The sequence below is a fragment of the Gavia stellata genome, chromosome 2 (genome assembly GCF_030936135.1).
Source record: "Gavia stellata isolate bGavSte3 chromosome 2, bGavSte3.hap2, whole genome shotgun sequence".
Lineage (NCBI taxonomy): Eukaryota > Metazoa > Chordata > Aves > Gaviiformes > Gaviidae > Gavia > Gavia stellata.
The window spans coordinates 44,943,607-44,969,140 of NC_082595.1; the positions used below are offsets into that span (position 1 = coordinate 44,943,607).

The window sequence follows — 25,534 nt, forward strand, 5'->3', positions numbered from 1 at the left end:
TATATTTGCATGGAGGCGTGATTTTCTGCTGGAAGGAAAGCAGTCAGCGTTATTATTGAAAACAGTTTTCTTCTATTCATCTTTTTTTTGCACGGCATAATCTGAAAGTGCTGAAAGCCTCTGTTCTAAGGGAAGAGCTTTCATGCAAGGAAGCATTCACTGTGCTTGGGGGACATGAGTTTTTCCAATGTTGTGCTTGTCTGCTGGAGAAGACCAAGTGTCTGGTTTGTTGTGCACATGGTTCAGGATTAGCTTTGTCAGCTGAACTATAACATATGTGTTTTTTCTCTGCACTGTTTTTATTTACACTGAAGTAAAGTATCTCTTGACCAGCCAGAAGTATTTCCACATGATACTTACGAAATTAAAATGTGGGGGAGGGAAGTTGTGTTTCTTCTGGTTTTATGTCAGAAGGAACGTCTAGGTGGGGATCGTAACAGTGTGCAGTTTTGGTCCAGGCAAGGCTTGATAGTGAATGTCTGTCTTCTGGTATTTTTTTTTTCCTATCACATATCATGATTTCTGTTGAATGCAAGTTTTTATTGTTATCTTTATGGCAGAAACAATTAGTTTCTTTCCTTTTTCTTCCCCCAACCTCCAAGAATAAGAAGGATCTCATTGCTGTACACAGTGTCTGATGTTATTAACACCATTATAAAATTGATTTTCTTGGATTTAGTTTTTTAATCTACAGGAAGAAAGCCCACTTCTGTATGAGCTGAGGTAACTAAAGCATATGTCTTGATGGTGAAGATGAGACCATAGTCTTGCCTCTTTCAAGATGCTCTAGGGAAATTGGTGTGTTTCCTGAAATGAACTTTCTGCTGCTCTTAATCCTGTATGAGAAATAAGGGCTATGATGTAATCTGTATTGAGTATTGATTTTTTTTTTTTTATTTTTAACACCTTTAAGCAGGTGTATCATGATAGGGAGATGTTTGTCTTCCTAGTTGTCCCTTCTGTGGATTTCAGGCCTGTAAATCAATGACTACATTATCACTTTCAGAGGTCTTCATATTACAACCACAAATCTTCATAACTTTGCTCTTAGAAATTACTTGTCTCCTAAACTTTAAGCTACTAAAGACTTCTTTTTTTCCCCCTTGGAATTGAGTTTATAGCTTGTAATTTTAGTTCTACAAGAAAAACTTTTTGTTATAACTGTTAGTACTATCTGTTAAAATCTATACTTTTTCTGTTTGGCTTTCCTGAGCTGTAGTCTAGCTTTCCCTTTTCCTGCTCTTTGATACTTCAGCATTGGCATCAATCAGATAAAATAATGTATTAATTACTTTTGGGGCACCTGGTAACAAAGACTTGAGGTGTAAATAACAGGGCTGTTATCTTTTGTAAGTTCTACTAGTGTGATGAATTTTATTTCAGGGGAAGAGAAGCTTAGATAAAGGGTTTATTGCTGTCTTGTTCAGTCAGGTTTAAAGTTTATCTAATATGCCACTTTACCTGGAAAGGTAAAACTTTGATTCTAGATCGTCCATTAAGAGTCAAGGGGAAAATATATGTGGTTTCTCTCTGCATCCATTTCAACAGTTTGAGAAAATAAATATAGTCACTTTGTAATTCCTGAGAGCTTTCTCTGCTTTTAGAGTGGAAAGGAATTTAATAGAAGACAATGACCATGTCACAATTCTTTGTATAGAGAATCAGACCTGTTCCTTAAATGTTAAACAACTTTGTCAGTGTTTCAAACATAACATTTCTATATGTAGTGTGGTAGCAGAGTCAGTAGAAAGCAAAGCCTTTGTGTGTCTAAACACTTAAAAGTTAGGTTGTTTTTGTTTTTCCTTCCTTGCCAATGTGTAACAGGCCTACTCTCACTGTTTGTGCATTTGCATAGTTCCTCCTGTATACAAAGAGAGTCTCAAAACATAATTTTACATATTACTTATATTACTTTTTATGTACAGCAGTGATTACGTACATCTGCAGTAACTTGTTTTTCTTTTTCTGAATTGCTTGCTCTATGAAACAGTTCCCTTTACCCGAATTGGAGTTGGAATATGCCTTGTGAAAAAAAAATAAAAAAAATAAAAAAAAAAAAAATTGGATTGTTTGCTAAAGTTGGAAGCCTTTTCTTCTTCCCCTGGAAAAAGTTGTACAGATAGTTCTGGACATGGTAGAGAACAGTGAGTCTTAAACTGTGAGTCCTCTTGGAAAATAATGATCATCTCTAACAAGCTCTGCAGAAGACTTTCAGCTTGTGAAGTTTGCATTAGAGTTCGATTTGGAGATCAAATTTAGATGTTGGCTTCCTACATGCTGAGTCGCTCTTTGTACATCCAGCCTTTCCCCATCTAGTATTTCTGCTACTTAAGAATGAGTTGTGCTGATACTTCCTTTATGAAATCTTCTAAATAAGTTGGAAGGCTCACTGGTATATTCTCTTTCACATACAGGCTCGTGTTATGTATGATTTTGCTGCTGAGCCTGGAAACAACGAGCTGACCGTCAGTGAAGGGGAGATCATCGTAATTACTAACCTGGTAAGAAAACCCAGATGGAATCCAGGCTTCAGTGCACTGTCCTGACGTACTTCTAGCAGGTGGAAGAAAAAAAGGTGCTAGGTGACATATGAAAGCCCTGGCTACCCTCGCCTTAAGAAGCAGCAAATAAACTAAATACAAAGAATTTTCTAATAGTTTTGTGGAAACAAATGCAATGAGTGGTTTTGGAGGACAAGGGCCCTCTCAGCTTGTGCCTACACACTTACGAATTTGCTCAGCTTTGTTCCCTTCTAAACAGGGCTGAGTGCCAAGGCAGAGCAAGGAGCTAATTATGGTGAAACCCTTTACATCTGAATGTGTTGTCTTTTTTTGTGTGCCTAATGTTCCACATCTTGTGTATATGTAGTCTTTCAGGTGCTTGCCACTTGCATTTAAATCTGACATGCCAACTCCCTTCTCAGTTTTGAGTTTTTTAATCAATGCCTTCAGCATTCCAAGTTTGTTCAAAGAACTTGCCAGAAAATTTGTTACTAAATTTGTGTGTCCTTTCATAATTAAAGCAATATGGACAAGGTACAGGGAAGGAGTAGTGAAAATACTATGGTAATATTATCAAGGAGTTCTTAAATTAATAGTACTTCTGAGCACTGAAATTTGATTTGCATGTACAGTTTGAATGTGAGAGCGCTTTTATTGCCCTGTATAATTCCTACTCTTGGTGACAAGGTAGGTGTTAGTTGATTCCACTTCTGATTTTTGTGTAGTGATATGGCTCAGTGAGTAGACTTTCCTTTTAAAACACACACAAACAAAAACCGCCTCATCTTGATGCCAGGTTTTATTTATCTGGTTGTATAGGAAACATGGGTTCTGCAGAATAAGCTAATTCTTTGAAGAGCCTAGTCATGTATGATCCTTATAGTCATGTATGATCCTGACCTTAAATATTTGAAGCAGATATTTAATGGAACCAACATCCTCTTGGATAGGATGCTATGCTGTGGCAGAGGTAACATTTTAAATGAGTTCAAGAGTTTAATGCTGTTTCACAAAAGTAGGTCTAAATAAATGGTTTACCACTTCTAAGCTAGTTCTTGCTGAACAAGGCATCTGTGTGTTAAGGCAATATACTTAAAAACAAGTAAAATTTTATTTTATGTTGTTTGTGATTAAACTGTGGGATAGACTGCCACAAAGGCTCTTGATCCTTTTTGATATGGTAAGTTTAGACAGCAGTAGCATAAGTCATGAAAGTCCGTTGATGATTGCTCTTCAGTGCAGTGGTGTAAATGTGACTTCTGGCTCAAGATGTCATTGCTTTTGCAGTTTAACCAAGCTACTTGAATTTATAATCAGAGATGTCTAGTTCTTTTTGTGTTCTTGAGTGTAAGCTTTTTAGGTACATAAGAAAAAGCAAACAAAAGTTTGTTATTTCAATAACTGACTGATCTTTACTGTTTAAAATGTTGAATGCATAAGCAGACTTCTCCTTACTATGTGCAGGATTACATAAAATTTCCAAGTGAAAGAACAAAATTGTGGATAAACAAATACACCCATTAAAAAGCAAATTAAGAAAACCTGAAATTCAATAATTGCTGTCTAGCTTATGTGATTCCAATTTTCAGCTGTGAAATGTAGCTTGACATGTATCTATGTGTTCAAGGAACAGCTTGATTTAAAACAGAACTGGCTTACTCCAGATGATGTTGTCCTGGAATTGACTTTGCTTAACTGCAAAGGTTTCTCAGTGTACGTAGAATACACTACATGTATGTAGAATATGTGTGTTATAAAACCAAACAATAACAGGATGCCCCACTGAGATCAGAGCTGAACTATGAGTTTTTTCCCAAACTAATAGCATGAGACCTGCCTCTGAAATTAAATGTAAAACAGAGTGTCTCCAGAACTTGCATGGCATGTGCCTCTCTTAACCTTGAGATTATCCTTAATATTCTTCTTAGTTATAGCTCCCATTAATCACACACATCTGCACCTTCAATAAGTGAAGCAGAAATTTTACAGGTATTACCAATAGCTTAATTCAGTGAGTCTTGTTTCTTTATAATCCGTTGAATAAAATTAATGCTTGAAAATAGCATAGTAATACCTGTGTTTTTATGCAGTCTGTGCCCAGCAATTGACTGTGGTTTCATAAATGATCGAAAGTGCTGAAAATCAACATTTTTCTCCTCATGCTTGTTAAATCTAAAGTCCACAATAGCCATGTGAAATAAGTGCAGTCTGTGTTCTGTTTAAGTATCTGCTGCTTCAGCAGATTTAAGCGAGTTTGTTCATGGTCATACAGTCATAACTGTGTTTTGAACATTGCATTTGACAGCAAGACAGTGCTTCCTCCTGAGCTGTTTAAAGCATGCTATGAAATCCATCTAGCAAAATTTTCTATATTATTAATACTTTTAGGATGTCGGTGGAGGCTGGTTAGAAGGAAAAAACAGCCAAGGCGAGAGAGGACTTGTTCCAACAGATTACGTTGAGGTAAGTGACTACTACACTGCTCTGCGCTGAGAAAGCAGAACTACTAAAAAGGCCATCCTCTGGTTCACTGATTAGACTGTAATGTTCAAACATAAAACTTCCAGTGTTAAAGCTTGGAATATATAATCTTATTGAAGCAACTGTAGCAGGCTTTGGAAACCAGCGCAAACATGCCATCCAAAGCTACTGTGCTTCTTAGTTGTTTCCCAAGGAGGTTGCTTATAGTAAATACTGGTGATCTGCAGAACATGAGCTGTTTTGAGTCTACTTTTGGGCGTCTCATGATCCAATAATTGTTTTGTTTTCCTGTCTGAAGATACAGATACTGAAGTGAAACAAGTAATGCAACTTTACACTGGTGTTGCTATGGCTGATTTGCCACATGCTAATAAATGTCTGGAGTGGAACCCCATTTCTGCAGCTCAGGATATGGGATCCCAAATCCAGGGACTACTCAGCTCCTCTTCTTCCTGAGGGCCTTTGCTGTCTCTCAGTGTGTGTTGATCTGCTCTTTGTTTAAAGACTGGTGGTATGGGGGTGGGGCTGGAATGGGAGTATCAATGCAAAGACTGGAATCCAGTTCACTCTTGGAGGGCCCAGTATCTGTAGGTCTGCAGGTTGCCAGTTAGGTGAAGACTCTGGCTGTAATTCCTGCAGCCTCCTCTTAATGCATTGTCGTGGTTTAAGCCCAGCCAGACTAATCACCACACAGCCGCTCACTCACTCCCCTTCCTCAGCTGGACAGGAGAGAGAAAATATGAGGAAAAGGCTCGTAGGTCTAGATAAGGACATAGGGAGATCACTCACCAATTACCATCATGGGCAAAATAGACTTGACTTGGGGAAATTAGTTTAATTTATTACTAATCAAAATCAGAGTAGGATAATGAGAAGTAAAACCAAATCTTAAAAAAAACCCAACACCTTCCCCCCACCCCTCCCTTCTTCCCGGGCTCAACTTCACTCCCGATTTTTTTCTACCTCTTCCCCCCGAGCGGCGCAGGGGGACGGGGAATGGGGTTTGCGGTCAGTTCATCACACGTTGTTTCTGCTGCTCACACTCTTCCCCTGCTCCAGCGTGGGGTCCCTCCCACAGGAGACAGTTCTCCATGAACTTCTCCAACGTGGGTTCTTCCCACGGGCTGCAGTTCTTCACGAACTGCTCCAGCATGGGTCCCTCCCATGGGGTGCGGTTCTTCAGGAACAGACTGCTCCAGCGTGGGTCCCCCACGGGATCACAAGTCCTGCCAGCAAACCTGCTACAGCGTGGGCTCCTCTCTCCATGGCTCCACAGGTCCTGCCAGGAGCCTGCTCCAGCATGGGCTTCCCACAGGATCACAGCCTCCTTCGGGCATCCACCTGCTCCGGCATGGGGTCCTCCACGGGCTGCAGGTGGATATCTGCTCCACCGTGGACCTCCATGGGCTGCAGGTGGACAGCCTGCCTCACCATGGTCTTCACCAGGGGCTGCAGGGGAATCTCTGCTCTGGCACCTGGAGCACCTCCTCCCCCTCCTTCTTCACTGACCTTGGTGTCTGCAGAGCTGTTTCTCTCACATATTCTCACTCCTCTCTTCTCCGGCTGCCTCCTCCCGGTTTTTCCCCCCCTTCTTAAATATGTTATCACAGAGGCGCTACCACTGTTGCCGATTAGCTTGGCCTTAGCCAGTGGCAGATCTGTCTTGGAGTCAGCTGGCATTGGCTCTATCAGACATAGGGGAAGCTTCTAGCAGCTTCTCACAGAAGCCACCCCTGTAGCCCCCCCGCTACCAAAGCGCTGCCACGCAAACCCAATGCATGCATGTACTTCCCTTCCTTCACCAGTGCTGTGTTTATTTAAAATAAAGAAAAAAGGATGATGGTGAGAGAAGGATGTTTGTTCACATAACCTTGGGTTTTGTCTTCAGTTGGCTAGCTCATGGTCTAGTAGATTTTGGCTCTCCAAACTTGCTGTCCCAAACCGATCCTCTGAGTATTGAGTTCCCAGTCTCCAAGCAGTAATGTTAACAACCTTGTTAATCCTCAATGAATTTATAGTTAGGTGTCCACTGCCACAACAGTCTTATGTGTTACGCTGTGATAATGCAAACCAGTTCCACCTGTTGTGGAAGCAAATACTCCAGATTCTCACATCAATTTCTTGTAAAAGGTACTCTTCGATTTTAATTCAAAAAGGGTATATGCGACCATCTTAACATCTAGTGACATGAATGTTAGGATGATTATATATGGTAAACAGCATAATTTGATTAATGGAAGCATGAAAAATCTTTTGCAACTTTTTCCATTTCAGATTATAACCGAAGGTGCAAAGGATGGCATTAGCTGCGGTAACTCATTAGCTGACCAAGCCTTTTTTGATTCACTTTCTTCAAGCACAGCTCAGACCAACTCTGCTGCGAAGAGTAGTAATCAGGTATGTCTCCAGGTTTTTCAGGCACAGTGGGCATGGTAGGTTCTGTTGACATAACTGCTTGCATTCTTCAGTTGTGCTATACCATATTTGTGAACCCTCATAAAAGTACTAATGAAAGTAATTGTGTTTTCATTAGGGAACACTTCTGTTGAATGTTAATGACATGAGTGCCTGTTCAGCTACTGTCCCTGCTGGAAAATTAGTATTCTAACACTTTCAAAACCAGAGCATTTTTATTCTTTCCAGCCTGCAGTCATATAAATCTGTGACTACCTCAATCTCTTGTTTGTATCTCAGTTCTGTATAAATGCACTCTTAGCAAATGTACTTTATTTTCAAGTTACTTGTGTTAGTATGCTAACCTTTTTAAGGAACTACAACTTTCTTTTTTTTTTAAATGTCTACTGCAATTGGATGGTCCATGCATCATCAGCCAGAGTGAATGGATATTTATCTTTTTAAGAATTTGAGTAAGAGTTGTTTCTTTGATTAAAAAAGATGAAGCAAGTTCGTGCATTGTCCCTAGTCAGTTGGAGAAGAGGCTGACTTTTGTTTTGTTGGAAGAATGTTTTTCTTCCCGCCCCACCCCCGGCTTAGTCATTGCTTTTTGCCCAGCGTGTCAGTTCATCAAGCAGCAAGTATTTAGTCTCAGGTTAGATATCTGAAGACATACATTATCTTAAACACAAGCTGTTTATTATGGTCTACAGACTGCTGCATGTCCCACAGAACAGTTAAACATTTCAAAGTCCACATGTCAACAGAAGAACAAAATCTGCTTTTCCCAACAGCCGCATGCAAAGGTCTTACATGTTGGAAGGTAAATGCTTTACTTATTGTAGCAGCTGCGGACACACACCCGGTTTGTGGATCAGTTAAATATCAAACATTAGTTTTCTTAATTGTAATGTGCAATGCAGGACTTTGATATGAAGTGAGATCTCTTGAAAACTGTACATGGGGCATTTTTGTATGACAGTGAATGCAACAGTTCATTGACTGTGTAGTGTTTGATTTGTGCTTCCTTGAATTCAGCCAGACAATGCCAGGATTGTGATTCTGTGATCACACATATAGTGAGAACTCAGACTTCACTGTGACTGTTTCACTGTTTATCACTAATTTGTTTTTTTATTGATGCCCAGTTAATATTTAGGTTAAACACAGAACTCTTGAAATGCTGCAGTAATTTCTCATGCCAGACTGAGCCAAAAGTATTGATTATAAATTTGTTTTCCCTCAGTAAAACAGTGATTTTGAAGGTAGAGTGGGAACCTCATTTCTTCTGCTTTGTCTGTTACCCTTGTCCCATTTTTTCCTCCTATAGAGTTTCTAGCCAAACTTTACTTCTGGGTAAGATTGAAATATTTGTAGCAGCTACTTCTCTCAAATGCAAATACTGTTTCTCTTCTGAAGGAAGAGAAACATATCACTTAATTTGATCTAGGAATAATTGCTTACTAACAAAATGAATATACAATATTTTGAATGGTGGTAGAGGCATCTATCAGAGGTTGATCTGTGATTAACACAAAGTACTCGTGACTGGAGAAAGGAAGAAAAAAGCCCTTGCCTATATAGGAGGAAAGGTTAAAATAAAGGTATCTATTATATCCTAAATAATAGAGAATTACAGTGGCAATCTAGTTTAGGAAATTGCATTTCTAGAGGAGGGAAAAGCTTGAAAATATGGTCATTTTACAATACAGTTTACACAGGACCAGCAGTATACTGATCCTGTAATCCATACAAATTGCAGTTTCTTCTTAACAAATTTTGGAAAGGAGTAACTTCAGGCAAATGGCTTATCTCATCTGTTTCAGTGCCTTATTCATATAAGTGTCCTATTCCTCTCCATTATCCTTCAAATGCTGTGTGAGACAGTTGGGAGAACCAGGGTACCATAGTGTATTATAGTAAAACTATACTGCTAACATTAATATGAAAGAGAGGAGGATAGTGTGCACCTGGATGCAGCCAAGGCCATGCAAGATGTGGGGGAAGCAAATTCCCTCAGGCTAGTGTGTTTGGGTCTTTTGTTTTCCTGTTTTTTTTCATAACAGGAACCATACTGTTCTGTGGTCAGGATTTTATGTCATAAGTTATTTCCATTTTCTCAAAGATTTTTATCTTTAACTGAGTTCAGTAACTGCGGCTTAGTTATATGTATTTTCTAGAAAAACAGCAGATCTTAACTTGAAGACTGGTTTCTTCAGCTTCTGACGTACATCTGGTAGTTTGTTCCAGTGGCTGAGTGCTAACAGGAATTTAATTTGTATACTAAGCAGTCTGGCTTCCACTTTCAGCTGTTAGGCTTTTCTCCCAGATCAGAGAGCTCTCTAGTGCATGGTATTTTCTCCTTGCAAAAATTCTATGGCTGATTGTCCTCTTGATCAAGAAATTCCATCTGTTCTGTCTGTCTGGTGGAAGACACTTTTCCTTCCCTCAAAAAAAAGCCTTCATCTGCAGTCTCTTTGATCTTGTGACTTGTCTGTAAAATGCCTGCATTGCTCCTGTGTACATTGCATGATGTCAAACAGGTTTGACATTGCTGTTCTAGTCTTAGAAAAGCCTGATATAGTGAAAGATTGTATTGATTCCTGTAATACTGCATCAGGAGGTTATACTGAGTTACTCATCCCCTGCATACTGGCTTCTCTTTTGGAGCCACTGCTTATAAGAATATGACTGTTCATATATATGAACATTCATATATATATAAATGTGTTCAAAAAACATGTAGACGTGGCACTGCAGGACATGGTTTAGTGGGCATGGTGGTGTTGGGTTAATGGTTGGACTTGATGGTCTTACAGGTCTTTTCCAACCTTAATGATTCTGTGATCTTCTACTTTGTGGGTATGACCCTTCCTTCTTCCTAGATGTATTACTCTGCATTTGATTATGATAACATTTACATTGTTTGACATGAGTTCACTCAGGTGCTTTAGATTGATCTGTGTTCAGATGCACAGTTGCAAGCAATTGACTTTCTCTTTTCAAGTGCCTTAATGAGTGACTACGTCAATATACAAAGCACTTCATCTTAAATGAAACCTGTGTGTTCAGGCTATGGAGAGCAAGGAAAAATGACAAATTAGGTGTCAATGCAAAGAGAATCCATCCTGGAGGTGGCACAGTAGTGGGAACTAAAACATTCGTAAACGTAGTCTGGTGGACTGAATAAGAAATAGCAGCATTCCTAAATGCTGACATTTTATGTTATCTATTATATTTCGTAGTAACATGGGGGGAGTACAAGTTCACTACAAGAAGACGTTATAAAAGCACATCTAAATAAACAGGATGTTTTGAGATTTTTCTTACTACTGCTGTATTGAAGAAATTACTTTCTGTAAACATTACATCACTTTAACAAACATGTAATTACACAACACCCCCACCCCCAATTTCAATAAGTCAAAAGATGTTTTAACTCTTAGAATTCCTTCCATTCTCCTAAAAGTAAGTAAAAAAACAGGTCGTTGCATAGTCTTTTAGTACCAAGCCTTATTAAAAATAATAGATCTGGCTGAGTTGAAATGTGTGAGTGTGGGGTTTTTTAGTTGTCTTTAAGAGACCAGTTAAACCACAGTGTTGTGGTTTAACCCTTGTTGGCAGCTCAGCCCCACCCAGCTGCTCACTCACTCCCCCCCAGTGGGATGGAGGAGACGATCAGAAGGGTGAAAGTGTGGGAACTCATGGGTTGGGATAAAGACAGTTTAATAGGTAAAGCAAAAGCTATGCACGCAAGCAAAGCAGAATAAGGGATTCATTCACAACTTCCCATTGACAGGTTGGTGTTTAGCTGTCCCCAGGAAAGCAGGGAGGGCTCCATCACGCTTAACAGTTACTTGGGAAGACAAACACCATGGCTCCAAACATCTCCCCTTCGTCCTTCTTCCCCACAGCACTTATTGCTGAACATGATGTCATATGTTAGGGAATATCCCTTTGGTCAGCTGGGGTCGGCTGCCAGCTGTGTCCCCTCCCAGCCTCTTGTGCACCCCCAGCCTACTCGCTGGTGGTGCAGAGTGAGAAACAGAGAAGGCCTTGACACTGTGCAAGCACTGTTCAGCAATAATTAAAACACCCCTGTGTTATCAACACTGTTTTGGTCACAAATCCAAAACATAGCACCATACTAGGTACTTTAAAGGAAATTAACTCTATCCCAGCCAAAACCAGTACAACCAGTTATATTTGAATGCAAACTTTAAAAATAAAACTAAGACAAAAAATGTTACAAAGTTCTGAAGTGGTTAGCCTATCACTTTAGAAATAGATCTCAAATGGCAATGTGCTTCTGACAGGGCTTAAAAAAAAAATCCAACAAATTTATTTTTTAGCTTTATACATTATATTTTTGCTGGCTTATCTTCATATGCCCTGATAGGTCTGGGGGGATGACTGCTTTTCTTAAGTAGCAGTGCTACATCTAATATAAAACCCTAAATCATTACAGTTTTCCCAAATCAGTTTCTATGCATGCATATCTCTCTCTCAAAATAAAACTTACTCCCTCCCTCTGACTACACCCATCCCTTTTTGCTTTCCAAGCAAACAAGAGGCTTTTGGTTTCCTACTCTGGAATCTGTAACTTTCTGGCGTTTAGAAAACATCATCAGCTCAAACACTGCCCTACTCCCTGTCTGTCCTTTTCTAAGAAGGCTTTTTGTTGCTGTTCAGTAAATAATCTCCTGAAAAGTAACTAATAAGCAATAACTAAAAGCAGCTGCTCTTACTTCCTTTTCTTCACTGAGAAAGATACAATGACCACAGCAACACTTTGGTGTTGTACCTTACCTGGGTTTGCCACAGATGTAAAGTGACAGTAGAAAAGGGCCACAGAGGTACTTCCTAAGGGGAAGAGAAGAATTCCGCACGACCCTTGGCAGTTCATTCTTCCCCAACTCATTCCTTACATCAGTGGTGTCCCAGCAATAGCTGCCTTGGTAAAGCTTGCAACTGCTTTTTTAAAGAGCTACCTGTAGAAGGTACTGGGGAGATAAAAGCAATCAGAGGAAGCAATGAAGCTAATTACACACAAACAAGGGGAAAAAAATTACTCAAGGCGACTATTTTTACACTCAGAATAAGAAAAGCAGATAGGAGAATTTTAATGTTACATCTGCCCATAACATTTGTGGTTTAACATCTGAAAAGCCTTTAAAATTATTCAACAAAATACAATCTAAGTAACCCTTAGTTGCCAAAGATTGGAGGCTGTTGCATGGCTTTTGTATGGGTCTCATGCTGTTTTGACCTGTGGCCATTGGACAGAGGAAGCAAAGGGAATGAGAAATCTTTCCTCTCTGTCAATCCACTGTTCCTCTGAGCAGCAATACAGGTTGCTAATTTTAAACTGTCATTTGGAACAACCAGTGAGTAAGTATATCAGCACTTACGTTTTTTCTATTTCTTAGAATTGTGTATATACGAGACAGTAAGTTACCTCTAAACTCTTCTGGTATTAGAATAACACTGGCAATAATGGCACTGAAATGAATAAAAATTATGGCAGGTTAAACCAAATAAACATCTTGAAAGACACTGAAACACGAAATTTCTAATTTCTGATAAAAAATGAGTGGTATATTTTTCTCTTGTAGTATGTCTTTTGATGCTGAGTTGCTTCCAGAGGCTGTAGCAACAATGGATGTCCTGTTTCACACTTTTAAATAGTGTTTCTCATTGCAGTTGACTAAGAGGTTGTTAGCTTGGTGGCATTTGGAGCCTTCATAATTAAAGTATGTGTGAAATACAAGCATTAACATAAAATTCATTCTGAGTGGTCTCCTCCAACTGTTTTGTGGGTGTGGTGATGGTGGGATTTTTGGTGATCAAGACTAGTGCTTCTCAAGTTACAGATGTACTTGCATTTATTTTGCACGTGTTCCAGGTTCAGAAACTGCTGTTTTAACAATGACGATCACCGTCTCCATTCTAAACCACAACTTGTGGTGGTTTTTCATTCATCTAACTTAAAATGATTTAAAAGTTGTGAACAAATATAATCTTTCAATTTTAACAATAATGTTTATCTGAGTTCGTTAGATTTCATCTAAAGTAGATCTAAATTACAACCATATTGGCCCAAACTGGTTCTCCTTATTAAGAAGCTAAACCTTTTTATCAGTACAGTAGTCTCATTAGTGGTCTGTAAACAAACTGTATGTACAATTAGCTGTAAAGTAGTCCAGCTATTTACAGCCTGTGTAACATGCATGTTTGAATGTAGGATAGAAATGCTATAAATTTAGTATACTATATATTTTAGTCTGTATGGTTTCTCCTCCCTTCCCTCGAGAGCTTAAAGTCTAGCCTTTTTTTTTTCCTCCCCTCTCTGCAGAATAGAAAACTAGTATTAAAAATGTATAAATGAAATTGAAGAGGACTACTGCCTGTCTGTTTCAGGGTGGAAGTGGACCACCAGCTATGTGGGTGTAAGAGCTGTAGATGTGGCTTCACAGTATTTAAGATATAAAAATAGTTCTGGTAGCTAACCGTAAGTTGCATTTGTAGAGGAGTTTGTTCCCTTTTCTTGACGCTGATTCTCTAATCACTGCCAAGTCTACTTCTGTATGATGACTGTACAGCTCTTCTTAGTTCTGGACAAAAGAAGTATCCTGAGAATTCGGATTTTTGTGAGTTGCAGATTTGTCAGTTAATTCCAGTATGACCTCAGTGAGTCCACGTGTTTTTCATGTCTTCAGTTATGTTCTGGGCAGAGCAGCAAGGGCCCGTAAGTAGGTACAGGAAGCAACTAACAGAAACCTCTCATGTTTGTATTGTGAAATCACTAGGGATAGTTTCTCTCTCAGAGGAAGAAAGATAAGCTGCTACACAGTTGTTGAAGGATATGAAAAGATATGGACTGTCTTATCTGTAGAAAACCCTTTCCCTTCAGAAAACTGTGGGACTTCTGTAGAGACAGGATGAATAAATAGTAGTGAAAACACCTAGTTTGGTGTGCAGGAGCTGAGGCAACTCTTAAGTTACCTGGTGTGTAGACATAAGTTGTTGAACGTAAGTAAGGAGGACACTAAAGAAGCCATTCCTAGAGCTTTACTTCGTATCTTTTCCACTTTTTGCAACTTAGTGCTGGAAAGGCAAATTGTCATTGCTAAATTTGCATACCATACCCCCTCCCCCGCCCCGAACTGCTATGAGCATCAACAAATGCTAAGATTGAAGAAAATAAATATAGTGCTCTTATTAAGAGTGCACTGTTCTACTTCTGTGGAAATTTTGACATGCGTGTTACTGCATTCCTGTAACAGCATTTCCATTCTCTGACATTGCTGTGTGTGCAGTAAAGTAGAAGTATTGTCATGGGAAATGTGACTCACTCATGTTTGGTTGAGTCCAGTTTGTCTTGTTAAACCAGTATGCTAAATTATCTTATGAAATACACAGGTAGCTTCACCATGGCAGTTACAATTACAATTGTTTATGGATTTTGGAAATTATTGCTTCCTTGACTAATAAACCTTAACTCTGCATAAATGTATATGTTTGTAAGTGTAAAGTTGCCTCTGTGTATGCATAAATTATGTCTAGAAGGGCATAGCGCAAAATATCGAAAAAGAAGTACACGCAAAACTGGTGTGTTAGAACTGTTCAGAAGTAAAAAATTTAAAAAAAAAAAAAACACCTCAGTGTTTTATGTTAGTTTGGCTTTCATGATTAGTTAATTCTAGTTCCTGTTACAGATAATGACACTGTAACATCCTCCATTGCTATGTGTAATTTGAAAGCAACTCTTTTTTTACCCCGCCCCCCCATCTCAAACACAATATTGCATTCAGACCGGTAACAGGAATTTGTGATCAATTCTTGTTTAACCAAAGTACCAGGCAGCGACTCCCATATAGTAATGGAAACAGTGGCTTGCCTGCTTTGAAGTGAATCACATTCACGTATTAAAAAATAACTGTCCAACATATGATAGTGATTGTCCCAATTCCAATTATGGAACTGTCTTGAGCCTTTTTTTGTGGGTGTCCCAGTGGAACCCAAAGGCTCAGGCAGCAAGTTGTTAAACTGTATTACTGTGATCACTCCTCACCTATGGTCTGTACCCATACCCTTAGGCAAAATCTGACTATTGAAATAATCAGTTGTCCACAATTGCATGCTTTTTTTCTCGTAGCTTTGTTTTCATTTGACTTCTTGTTTTGTGAGGTAGCCTTGTGGTCTCATAGTTTGGCATTGACTATGTAAAGAATATTTTAACTTGCTAATGGTGATAATCTTGTCAGCTCTCCTATGAGTGTTTCTACTTGCTTGCACACTTGCAGTGGCATGCATGTGTTGCATGATCTCCTTCACCACAGCAGGGGGCTTACTGCAGTATATAGTTTCCTTTCTGATTTTTTTTTTTTGTTTGTTGTTCACTGAGCACTTCTTTTAAGGTGGAATCATTGGCATTTGCCACTGAAAGTGGTAAGCTGAAAAGCCTTAGCCAGTAATACTCTTCAACAAGTCCTCAAAAAAAAAAAAAGGCAACAAGTGAAACCCCTGTCCCCTGTTCTCAGACAAAAATACAAAGTGCTTTTCCCAAAAAGGGAGGATAAAGCCTTGTTTAATCTGATCCTGGGATGTCTAGAGAGCAGCAGAGATGAACAGGGAGTCTTTCTTCCGTTTCTGGCATTGCTGTGACTGCTGCTTGGAAAACGGTCTGAAATTTCTCATCTGTGTTTCAAGAAGAAGCCATTAGGGATTGAAATCAGCTCAAAAGAAGACAAGGATATAAAGAGGTGACTTGATTGCCATCTACATGTGCAGGTGTGGGTAACAAAAACAGAAGCCTGAGAGAGCTCAATTGAATAAATGTCTATAGGATTTTTAGTGACTGGAAGTTGAAACTAAGCAAACTTTAATTAAAAAAGTAATTTCCCTTAAGCAGTGAGGGTGACAATATATGTGTGTTTTCCCTCCCCTCATCCCATCACTAAGTATTCTTTGCTCAAGTCTAAATTATGTATCTTTCTAAAAGATCATTCTGTACTTCAAACATGGCTTTTTTTTGAGCTGAATCAGGAGTTAATAGATGGAAATCCTGTGCTTGCCCTGTGCAGAAGCAATGCAGCCTCTAGTCCACTTTGGCTGTGAATAACCTCACAGGTAAGGAAATGGGATTGGAAGTGGGAGAAGAACAAAGAAATAACTGCTGTGCTCTTCATGGTAGTAACTCAGTTCTTCCATTGGCTGTTTGGTTTTTTCCTGCTGAAAGCAAGGAGTGTCCAGTGGGTGTGCCTTGGCTATATGTGGTTTGTGAGAAGGCAAAGCCCAGCTCCTTTGCAGGCACTACTTTATGAAGGGGGCAGTGGGGCTGGGAGTGGAGGTGCCGAATGATGGTTTTGCTCTGGACAGAAGTGAGATGACAGGAGCAGCTGAGGAACAAATGGGTCCCTTGGACAGCAATGCTACTGCCTCCTTGTCAGCTGCTTCTGGAGGTCCTCTCTCCTGTTGCTTTCATGTATTTATCCACAGGAGCATTCTAGTATCTGAGTCTGTAAGGCTGATTATTGCTTAAAGCCTAGCCCATCTCCACTCTTGCTTTTCCTAAATGATTTCTTTAAGGAGAAAACATGTTTAAGTTGTACAATAGAAAAGAGGGCCTTCCTGTGTCCAGTTCTGGGCTCCCCGGTTCAAGAAGGACAGGGAGTTGCTGGAGAGGGTACAGCAAAGGGCTACAAAGATGGTTAGGGGGCTGGAACATCTTTCTTATGAGGAAAGGCTGAGGGACTTGGGTCTTTTTAGTCTGGAGAAGAGAAGACTGAGGGGGGATCTTATTAATGCTTATAAATACTGAAGGGGTGGGTGCCAGGAGGATGGGGCCAGTCTCTTCTGCACCTCGAATCCTGTGTTCAGTTTTGGGCCCCTCACTACAAGAAAGACATTGAGGTGCTGGAGCATGTCCAGAGAAGGGCGACGAAGCTGGTGAGGGGTCTGGAGCACAAGTCTTATGAGGAGCAGCTGAGGGAACGGGGGTTGTTCAGTCTGGTCAAGAGGAGGCTGAGGGGAGACCTCATTGCTCTCTACAGTTACCTGAAAGGGGGTTGCAGAGAGGTGGGTGCTGGTCTCTTCTCCCAAGTGACTAGAGACAGGACAAGAGGAAATGGCCTCAAGTTGCGCCAGGGGAGGTTCAGACTGGATATTAGGAAAAATTTCTTTACTGAGAGAGTGGTGAGACACTGGAATAAACTGCCCAGGGAAGTGGTGGAGTTACCATCACTGGTGGTATTCAAGGAACGTGTGGACGTGGCATTGTGGGACATGGTTTAATGGGCATGGTAGTGTTTTTTTGGTTGATGGTTGGACTTGATGATCTTACAGGTCTTTTCCAACCTTAGGGATTCTGCGATTCTGTGATTTATTTTTTTTTTTTTCAGTGGTGCCCAGTGACAGGACAAGAGGTAACGGGCACAAACTTGGTCATAGGAAGTTCCATCTAAACAGGAGGAGGAACTTCTTTACTTTGAGGGTGGTAGAGCACTGGAACACGCTGCCCAGCAAGGTTGTGGAGTCTCCTTCTCTGGCGATACTCAAAACTTGCGTGCACGCATTCCTGTGCAACCTGCTTTAGGTGAACCTGCTCTGGTGGGGGGGTTGGACTAGGTGATCTCCAGAGGTCCCTTCCAACCCCTATCATTCTGTGATTCTGATTCAGGAGTGAAACAAGTGCCCAGGACCACAATGCTAAGGTAATGATTTACGAGGAAGAAAGCTTGGGCATAAAATATCATGGCCATGTCAGCTACTTCAGTATCTGCTAATGTGCACACTTGCTCTATGATAAATACTGCACAGCAAATGCAGTTCTGTGATTGCTGCAGAGTAGGCTTTTAGCCCTTCACATTTCTTCCTGGAGGAAAAAAGCTTGATTTTTAGGGTGACTGTCTATATTCAATTACTTTTTTTAATGCACCTATTCAGAGGCTGTTATCCAAAGAACTTCAGTGTAGTCTAATGTCTGAGTATGCCCCAGGCTTTGTCTCCATGAGGGTAACTAAAGCAGCTATAAAACTGGAGAGGTATATTCATTCCTGTGAGGTATTCAGCTTGAGCCACCATGACTCTTGTATTTTTCTGCCATTTCTCTGTGCTGTCTGTATCTTCTCAACCCCCTCTTCAAGAGCGTAACACTTCTCATTGCAGCTTTGGCTGTCCTGGACTTCCCTTCATCTGATCAGACTTACTTTCTCTACTCACTGCTTCAACATGGTATCTGTCTCTGAGTAGGTTTCAAGGTGTATTTCTTACAGTTGGAGATCGTCTTTTTTGATGACACAGTTATCTAGATCTTTTTAGGTACTCAACTTAGTTTTAGCATCTGAACATCATGTTTGGTTTGGCTTTTGTCCCTCAGGAGTAGAATGGATCTATTTGTCCATCAGGAGCATCGATTAATATGAGGAAGGAACAACTTAGTTGGCCAAGAGGACAAAAAAAGATTATTCTTTTTTTTTGCCAAGGCAGAGAGACGCCTCAGTGACTTAGCTTTATTGTCTTTAACTTTGGATTCTCTGGAAAATAGCAAAGATGTCACTTCTTCATATTTAATTAATGATTCATTTGGTGAAGATACTGACATTCCACCCCCAAACTGAGGATTTTCCTGTTGTGGATTTTTTTCTCATTCGACTATAATTAGATTTTTAAAAACATACTAGATTCCCCCCCACCCCCAGCCCCCCACCAGTAATGATCTGTTTCTATAGTACACCTGAATCTGCCCTTAATGGAAGACTCTTAAAATATTTAGTACTGTGTTCCCTCCGTCTGTTCTCCAAATAGCCTTTTTGTCTTTTTCTCCTAGAGCAGTAGGAGCAAGTAATCCCATAATAGTCTACAAAAGGGAAAATCAGCTGCCTTTAAGGAGTTATCCTTGTAAATCTCAGTGTACTTGTTTGATATTACCTTGAGGAGAAAAAAGATGCAATGTTTCATTTGAAGGTTGATTAGTTTCATAATTATGTGTGGTGTGGCATTTATTTCTGTGCGTTTGCATTTGAGATTGCTTGTATGCTTGGATGTTAGGTGTGCTGTATCAAGTTATATTGACTAAATAACAGCTTCTTGCAAGGACTCTTCATCCTTTTTGTGCTGGCTAAGGAGAGATCAGAGGATTATCAATGTCAGTTATGGAAAACTAAAGGTGTTAAACATGTAATTTAATCACTTACAAAATACTTGTTGGCTTAATGAGGGTTTATTCAACCAGAGCTAAGCCACACAAATGGTTTCTCATGGAATTTCTCAGCTGCTGAGATCCACCAAACTGCTGAGTGGACCTGAGATTACCCTCTTAATAAATGCTGTGTCTTTACTTGGTCCTTCACGGTGCTATGGGACCTTGAGGATGGCAGGTCTGATTCCTGAAGCCTCCTCCATGTTTACTGATTTCTGGCTACTACTTGTAAGTGTTCACAGTGTGTGTGGATGTGGGCAAACATTTGAAGAAAGATGAAAGGAGACCTGTAAATGTTCTTTGAGCGGTGTTGGCTAAATATACATTCCTATCTGATCTCTTACTCTCTTCCCCAGTGCCTCGGAAAGAAATGTGGACCCTTTGGCTGAAAGAAGCTGAGTGGAAATAGCATATCCCACCCCTTTTACAGTCTGTGGGCCATACCCCTGGGGGCAAGAGCTTACCCCAGAGCTTTCCTGAACACTTCAGAAGTAAAATTTTCTGATCTGAAGAGTGATTCCTATAGGTACATAGATATAAAACATCTGAAAGGGCAGTTTAAGTAATCCATTTCCCCTTGCTGGACAGCATTTAGTGTATATCAGCAACTGTCTGCAAGTTTGGTGACGATAGCTCTTGACAGTCATTCTTTAGTAGTGCATCCATTGTTAACATTATTGCCTCCCCCTTGTTTTGCAGCAGATTTTAAGGTTTCTTTTCCACCCACTCATGTACCAGATTTCACATAAACTACAGAGAAGAGGAAAACTTTACTCAGCCTTTTGGTAATCATCCTACTTCTGAGCTTTCATTTGCTAGTGATCAGCACAACATATATTGCAGAAGTATATGCAAATGAATATTATGCAAACTATTCTTTTTTAGGTGCTCTGAGTTATGTTAGGAGCAGGCATGCTTTCCCATGTGGTTGGGCCCCAGCATATGTGTTTTCCTTTAGCAAAGATGATAAACTCTGACTGATGGCATATATGTTTTTTTTTTTCTTTTTACGTAAACTCTTATCAGGTGAACATCATAGGAAGAGCAGGCTGGTACCTCATAAGCTACCAGCAACTTCTTTGTAATTGTAAGTTGTGTATCAGCTATCCAAGAATTAGGTAGACCTCAATGATATTGCTCCCTTAGGAAGTAGTGTTCTTGTATCAGTTTCATCCTCAAAAAAACCTCCCCAAACTATCAATATAGAAGATGTCCACATAATCTCTCTCACTCCATCAGTTCCTAGAGACCCACTGATTCTAGCAATTCTTCTGAATGGTGATTTCCCCTTAGTTTGGCAGCTTGGTCTTAATATCCAGATCCTGGGGATTCTGTACCTAAAGAACAGGTGTTATATGATATCAATAGTATAGGTCCAAAGTATTTTCAAGCCTTAAAGGTTTGATAGTGTCTGTGAAATCTGTCAGATGACTTCATTTTAGGTAAAACTAAAGTGAGAGCTCTCATTCCTAAGTATCTCAAAGCTGAAATGAGAGGAGAGAATTTTAGTGAAGAAAAATGGAGTGTGGAGTAGTTGTAGCTTTTTTGTGTGTAAGAAACAAACGTGTTCAACAGTTTTGCAGAGGATAATTTGGCTTTTAGTGGGAGTTTTATTACATTTTCTGTACTGGCAAATGCTCTAAGTTTAATGTAAATGTTATAGTCTAATAGCAATTAATTTATATTAGGCTTCCCTTTGATATGCTGCTTCATGATAAAAATAATGCACTGGCTTCTGTAGGTTTTGAGACTTCCTTTTACAAAACTCAGTTTCTCCCTCTGCTGAACAAGACAAGCTTTGTTTGCTTTCCTTCCTCTTCTCCTCCTTCCTCCTACTCTTTGGGTGTGTGGGTTTTGATTTGTGTGAGTTTTTTTTCTTTCTGCCAGCTAGTCTCTGCACTAAGTGTCTGGAGTAGACTGTACTTAACTAGTCAATGCTTTCTCAAAGTGTAGCCTTAAAATCAAGGAGCTGAACAGGATGCTAAGCTATTAATCCAACTTAGTGACAGATGAACTTGACAAATTGATGCACTAGGTAAGAGATGTCTGCTTTACACTCTTTCACTGAGGTTTCCACCTCCACAACAGCATCAGCATAAAGGTATGTGATTACTTTCACCAGAAACTTATGCTGAGAGAGTAGGTCTACAGGGAGACGCCAGAATGTTCCCTAGCAGATGTTTGTTTCCTTCCCTCATCTTCGCTGTGAACGAGTTAAGCTCTGACAGGAAAGCTGAGCAGGTTGCTGGCTCTAACTGTCACACCAATAGTGATGGTGTGGGTGGAAAAATTTGATTGGCTTTTTGTAAAGCAACTAATCTGAGTTTGGTAAAATAAGCATTTGAAAAAACCTAATCCTTGACTTTTGAGTTTCTGTTTTAAATGTGCTAATTAGTCCATGGCTTTATGTAATTAATAGTTCACATGCACCATACTTACGGTGTTGGTGTAGAATACTTACCATGGGTTAAGAGTGTTTCCTAACACTGTTGGAACAAATAGTTTAATTTCCCTTAGGAGATGTAACACTCTTATTAGTATGTTTTGGTGTCACATTGCTGGAAAGCTGATCAGTTCCTCCAGATGCTTACTACATTTAAGAGCTGTGTAGCTGGGAACATAAGATTTGGCAGCTGCTCCTAAATCGAATGAGTAAAGTGCTGAATGCAAACTCATAGCCTATCAGCAGGAGATCAAAGACTTCAAGAAGAAACTACATGGCCGTTGGTCATTTCTTCAGCAATTTCTTCTTTACTTTTGTCTTTATACAACATAGGCAAACAATGCCAGTGATCCTTGGTCCAGCTGGAACGTTGGGAAGTCTGGGAACTGGGATAATGGAAATGCTGTTGACAGCTGGGCAACGAAACCTGAAAGTGCAGCTGGCCAGAGAAACAGTGCTTCAAATAACTGGGAGACAGCAGCAGCATTTGGTCATCCACAGGCATATCAAGGACCAGGTGTGCTAGAATTGCTTAATCTTTCGTAACTATAGAACATAGCTTATTTAAAAACAAAACAAAACCAGCTTCCTAGTAGCACATGGCCACGTGGGTAGACTGGACACTAAAATAATTGTGTTTTTTAAATAAAATTTAAAAAAAAAAATCAGATCTACAGTAACAGACGCCTCAAACTTGTATGGAAATCTGGCAAGCCAAAGTCTTGTGCTTACATGATACATTCTTAGGCATGTTGTTCAGCTTGCATAACTGGAACTTAAATACCCTTGAATTTGTGCCCTCAGGCCTGTGAAGAAGTAGTCTCTTAAATACTTAATTTTAGGAAGTGGCTAGCCTTTCAGAAGGCTTCTCTACCTTTTTATAGTAAAGGCCTAAATTAAGAGGAGGACTCGTAACTGAGGAATGCCAACGTGGAGTCTATGAATATGGAACACTATTGAATTAATCTTAACATACCAGCATGTTGTCTTCCTTTTTTCTTTGCTTCCCCCCCCCCCCCCGCCCCCGCCCTTTCCCTTAATGAATTTCTAGTGTACTGTTTTGCAGGTTGTATTTGGTGGGGATGGTGGTAACTGGGAAAGAATCATAAAATACAAGACTGAACTAGCTCTTAATGTGTTTGCCTTTTTGATTATTTGTGTATGAGTGCTGAGGTAGCTGCTTCTGCTTTTAAAGAGAAAATATTTAACTTTCTCCTTTCTCTACCCCCCTGCCCCCTCCTGTACTTCAGCAGCTGCTGATGACGATGATTGGGATGATGACTGGGATGACCCAAAATCAACTTCACCATCTTACCTTGGTTACAAGGAAACTGAGGCATCAGAGGCTGGGGGGGTCCAGCGTGGAAATTCTCGTGCAGCTGCTATGAAGTTACCACTTAACAAGTAATGGAAAATGTGGGGCAAATGTGTATATATTGAAGAGAATTGGAATTTGTCAAGATGTGTAAATATGTGACCATTCAACCTTCTTGAAATGTGCAATGTAAATATTACAGTTTTGGGGTAAAAGTGCAGGTGGATTTGTAGCTCAGCATTCTCCCTGTGTGATCAGAGAACACAGATCCATGAAAGCCTGAAAGTACATGACAAAGCTGTATAATTTGTGGAAGTGTTATACAGGCAAATGACACTTTTGCAGGGTCTGAACTTCTGGACCTACTGGTCTTTAAAATTTAACTGTCTTTAACACTACGTGTGCTTAGTGTATATGAAAGGTGATTGATGGCTTGTCCGTACAGCGAGACTGATCAGACATGCTGGCCTAGAGTTAGTGAGCAATTTGAGTTGCTAGGAGTGGGGAAAAGTTCTGCTCTCCTGTGCATCACCCAGGTTGATTCTTGAGCCACAGAATGCTTGATTTTCAGATAAAAATCTTATATGAAACTTTGTCAGGGTTATACTAGCATTATCTCATGTTACAACTTAGCGTTTGTTTATTCTAAAACCATTGTTACTCTGAGAACCTACTGTGTGGTAGTCTTTAAGTCGATGAAAGCAGAGTGGAAAAGGATTGTAGACTAATGGTCTCCTTGGGTAGGTAACTAAAATTAACAACTAGTCATGCAGAGGCAGTTGATTTTTGTCTGTCAGCGGAGGTTTTGTCCAGTTTTGCAACAGTACCTTTGCATCATTCTGGCATCTACTTGTTGCAAACCGATTTAGTATAACCAGCATAAACATACCTTATTTAAGAGCATTATTTGTCTGTGAAGTAAGCCCTACTTTACTCCTTGTGTTTTTGCAAGCAGGAAGTAGGTTGGCAGTACTTGAAGGGCTAAGTATCTTCCTAATTAGAAAGAGAACCACCATTTGCTTTTTGTAAGACCCCTTATACAGACTTTTTAAGGACATTACAGTGATTTTTTTTTTTGTATCGTTTTCTTTCTAATTAGTGGATAAATTGTTTAACATAACTCATGTTTAGAAGCACGTGATAAATCTGCAGTTCATCATTCTTTCAGATGATTGAATTCTCATCATCTGAGATGGCAGGATGGCATGCATGAGGGTGTGTGTATGTGTGTATTTCCAGAGAAAGCGGGCTGCAGTGGCGTGGCAGATGTTACTTTGTGTCCTCCTGTTATGTTGCCTTTTTCAAGGCAATCCACATCAATTCTTTTCTATACTTGAGAAATACTAAGGCTTTTTCCTGTAGTGACAGGTAATTCTGCATATATCAAAGGAAGGAAAAATACAGAATAAACTTACCACTTTGTTTTATTGTTAGATTTCCTGGATTTGCAAAACCTGGGATGGAACAGTATCTGTTGGCAAAGCAGCTAGCAAAACCCAAAGAGAAAATTCCCATAATTGTAAGTTGGGGACCTGTGTGTAGTTTTTGTGGGTGGTGTGGTTTGTTTTGGGGTTGGGGTTTTTTTGTTTTGTTTTGGTTTTTTTTTTTGTGGTTTAGTTGTTCCCACCCTTCCCTTTATCCCCAGCTTATCTTTTAGCCTCAGGGTTGCTATATATGTTTGGATCAGACGAAACTGATATTGAACATATAATTAGAAATAGAACTGTCATAATAAAACTGTGTACCATTTAAGTATTTTACAGTTGTGGTAAACTACATTCCAGAGTCATATATCATCGAGGGATTTTTCAGAGTCAAGTCTTAACTCCTCCTTTCTAAGTGTGCTGATCTATTATTATTTTTAATTATTATTTTTTTCAGTACTTATTTTTTTTTTCTCATGCTGGATCTGTATTACCTGTGGAGATTAGCCTTTTGGGGATTAGGAGGCAGACCAAATGCATTCCACTGTCTATTAGTTATCTAGATAGCTATCTAATACATAGGCGCTACATTCATAAAGGTTTTCAATATTCAGTCATGATGGTCAGGTCATCTTCTGATCTAAAAAACAAACTCTTCTATAGATATGCTGTTCTAGTAAGTAGCAATCCCTAGAATTCACTACTCCTTTGCTATTTGGGAATAATTGTAAAATGCAGAATAAGATAAACACAACTGCGGTCGATCATCTCTGG

The 25,534-nt window shown here is 39.7% G+C and overlaps 1 protein-coding gene across 2 annotated transcripts in view; it reads left to right on the plus strand.

Moving 5' to 3' along the window:
- SNX9 (sorting nexin 9) overlaps positions 1-25,534 on the plus strand; it is a 68,015-nt gene that overhangs the window by 18,859 nt on the left and 23,622 nt on the right. Inside the window, exons 2-7 of one of the 2 annotated variants that reach the window (XM_059829945.1) lie at positions 2,415-2,501; positions 4,890-4,964; positions 7,257-7,379; positions 22,355-22,538; positions 23,272-23,425; positions 24,771-24,855. In XM_059829945.1, coding sequence (XP_059685928.1) covers positions 2,415-2,501; positions 4,890-4,964; positions 7,257-7,379; positions 22,355-22,538; positions 23,272-23,425; positions 24,771-24,855 — 708 coding nt within the window. The remainder of the gene's footprint in view (positions 1-2,414; positions 2,502-4,889; positions 4,965-7,256; positions 7,380-22,354; positions 22,539-23,271; positions 23,426-24,770; positions 24,856-25,534) is intronic. The other variant, XM_059829952.1, reaches the window with a different exon arrangement.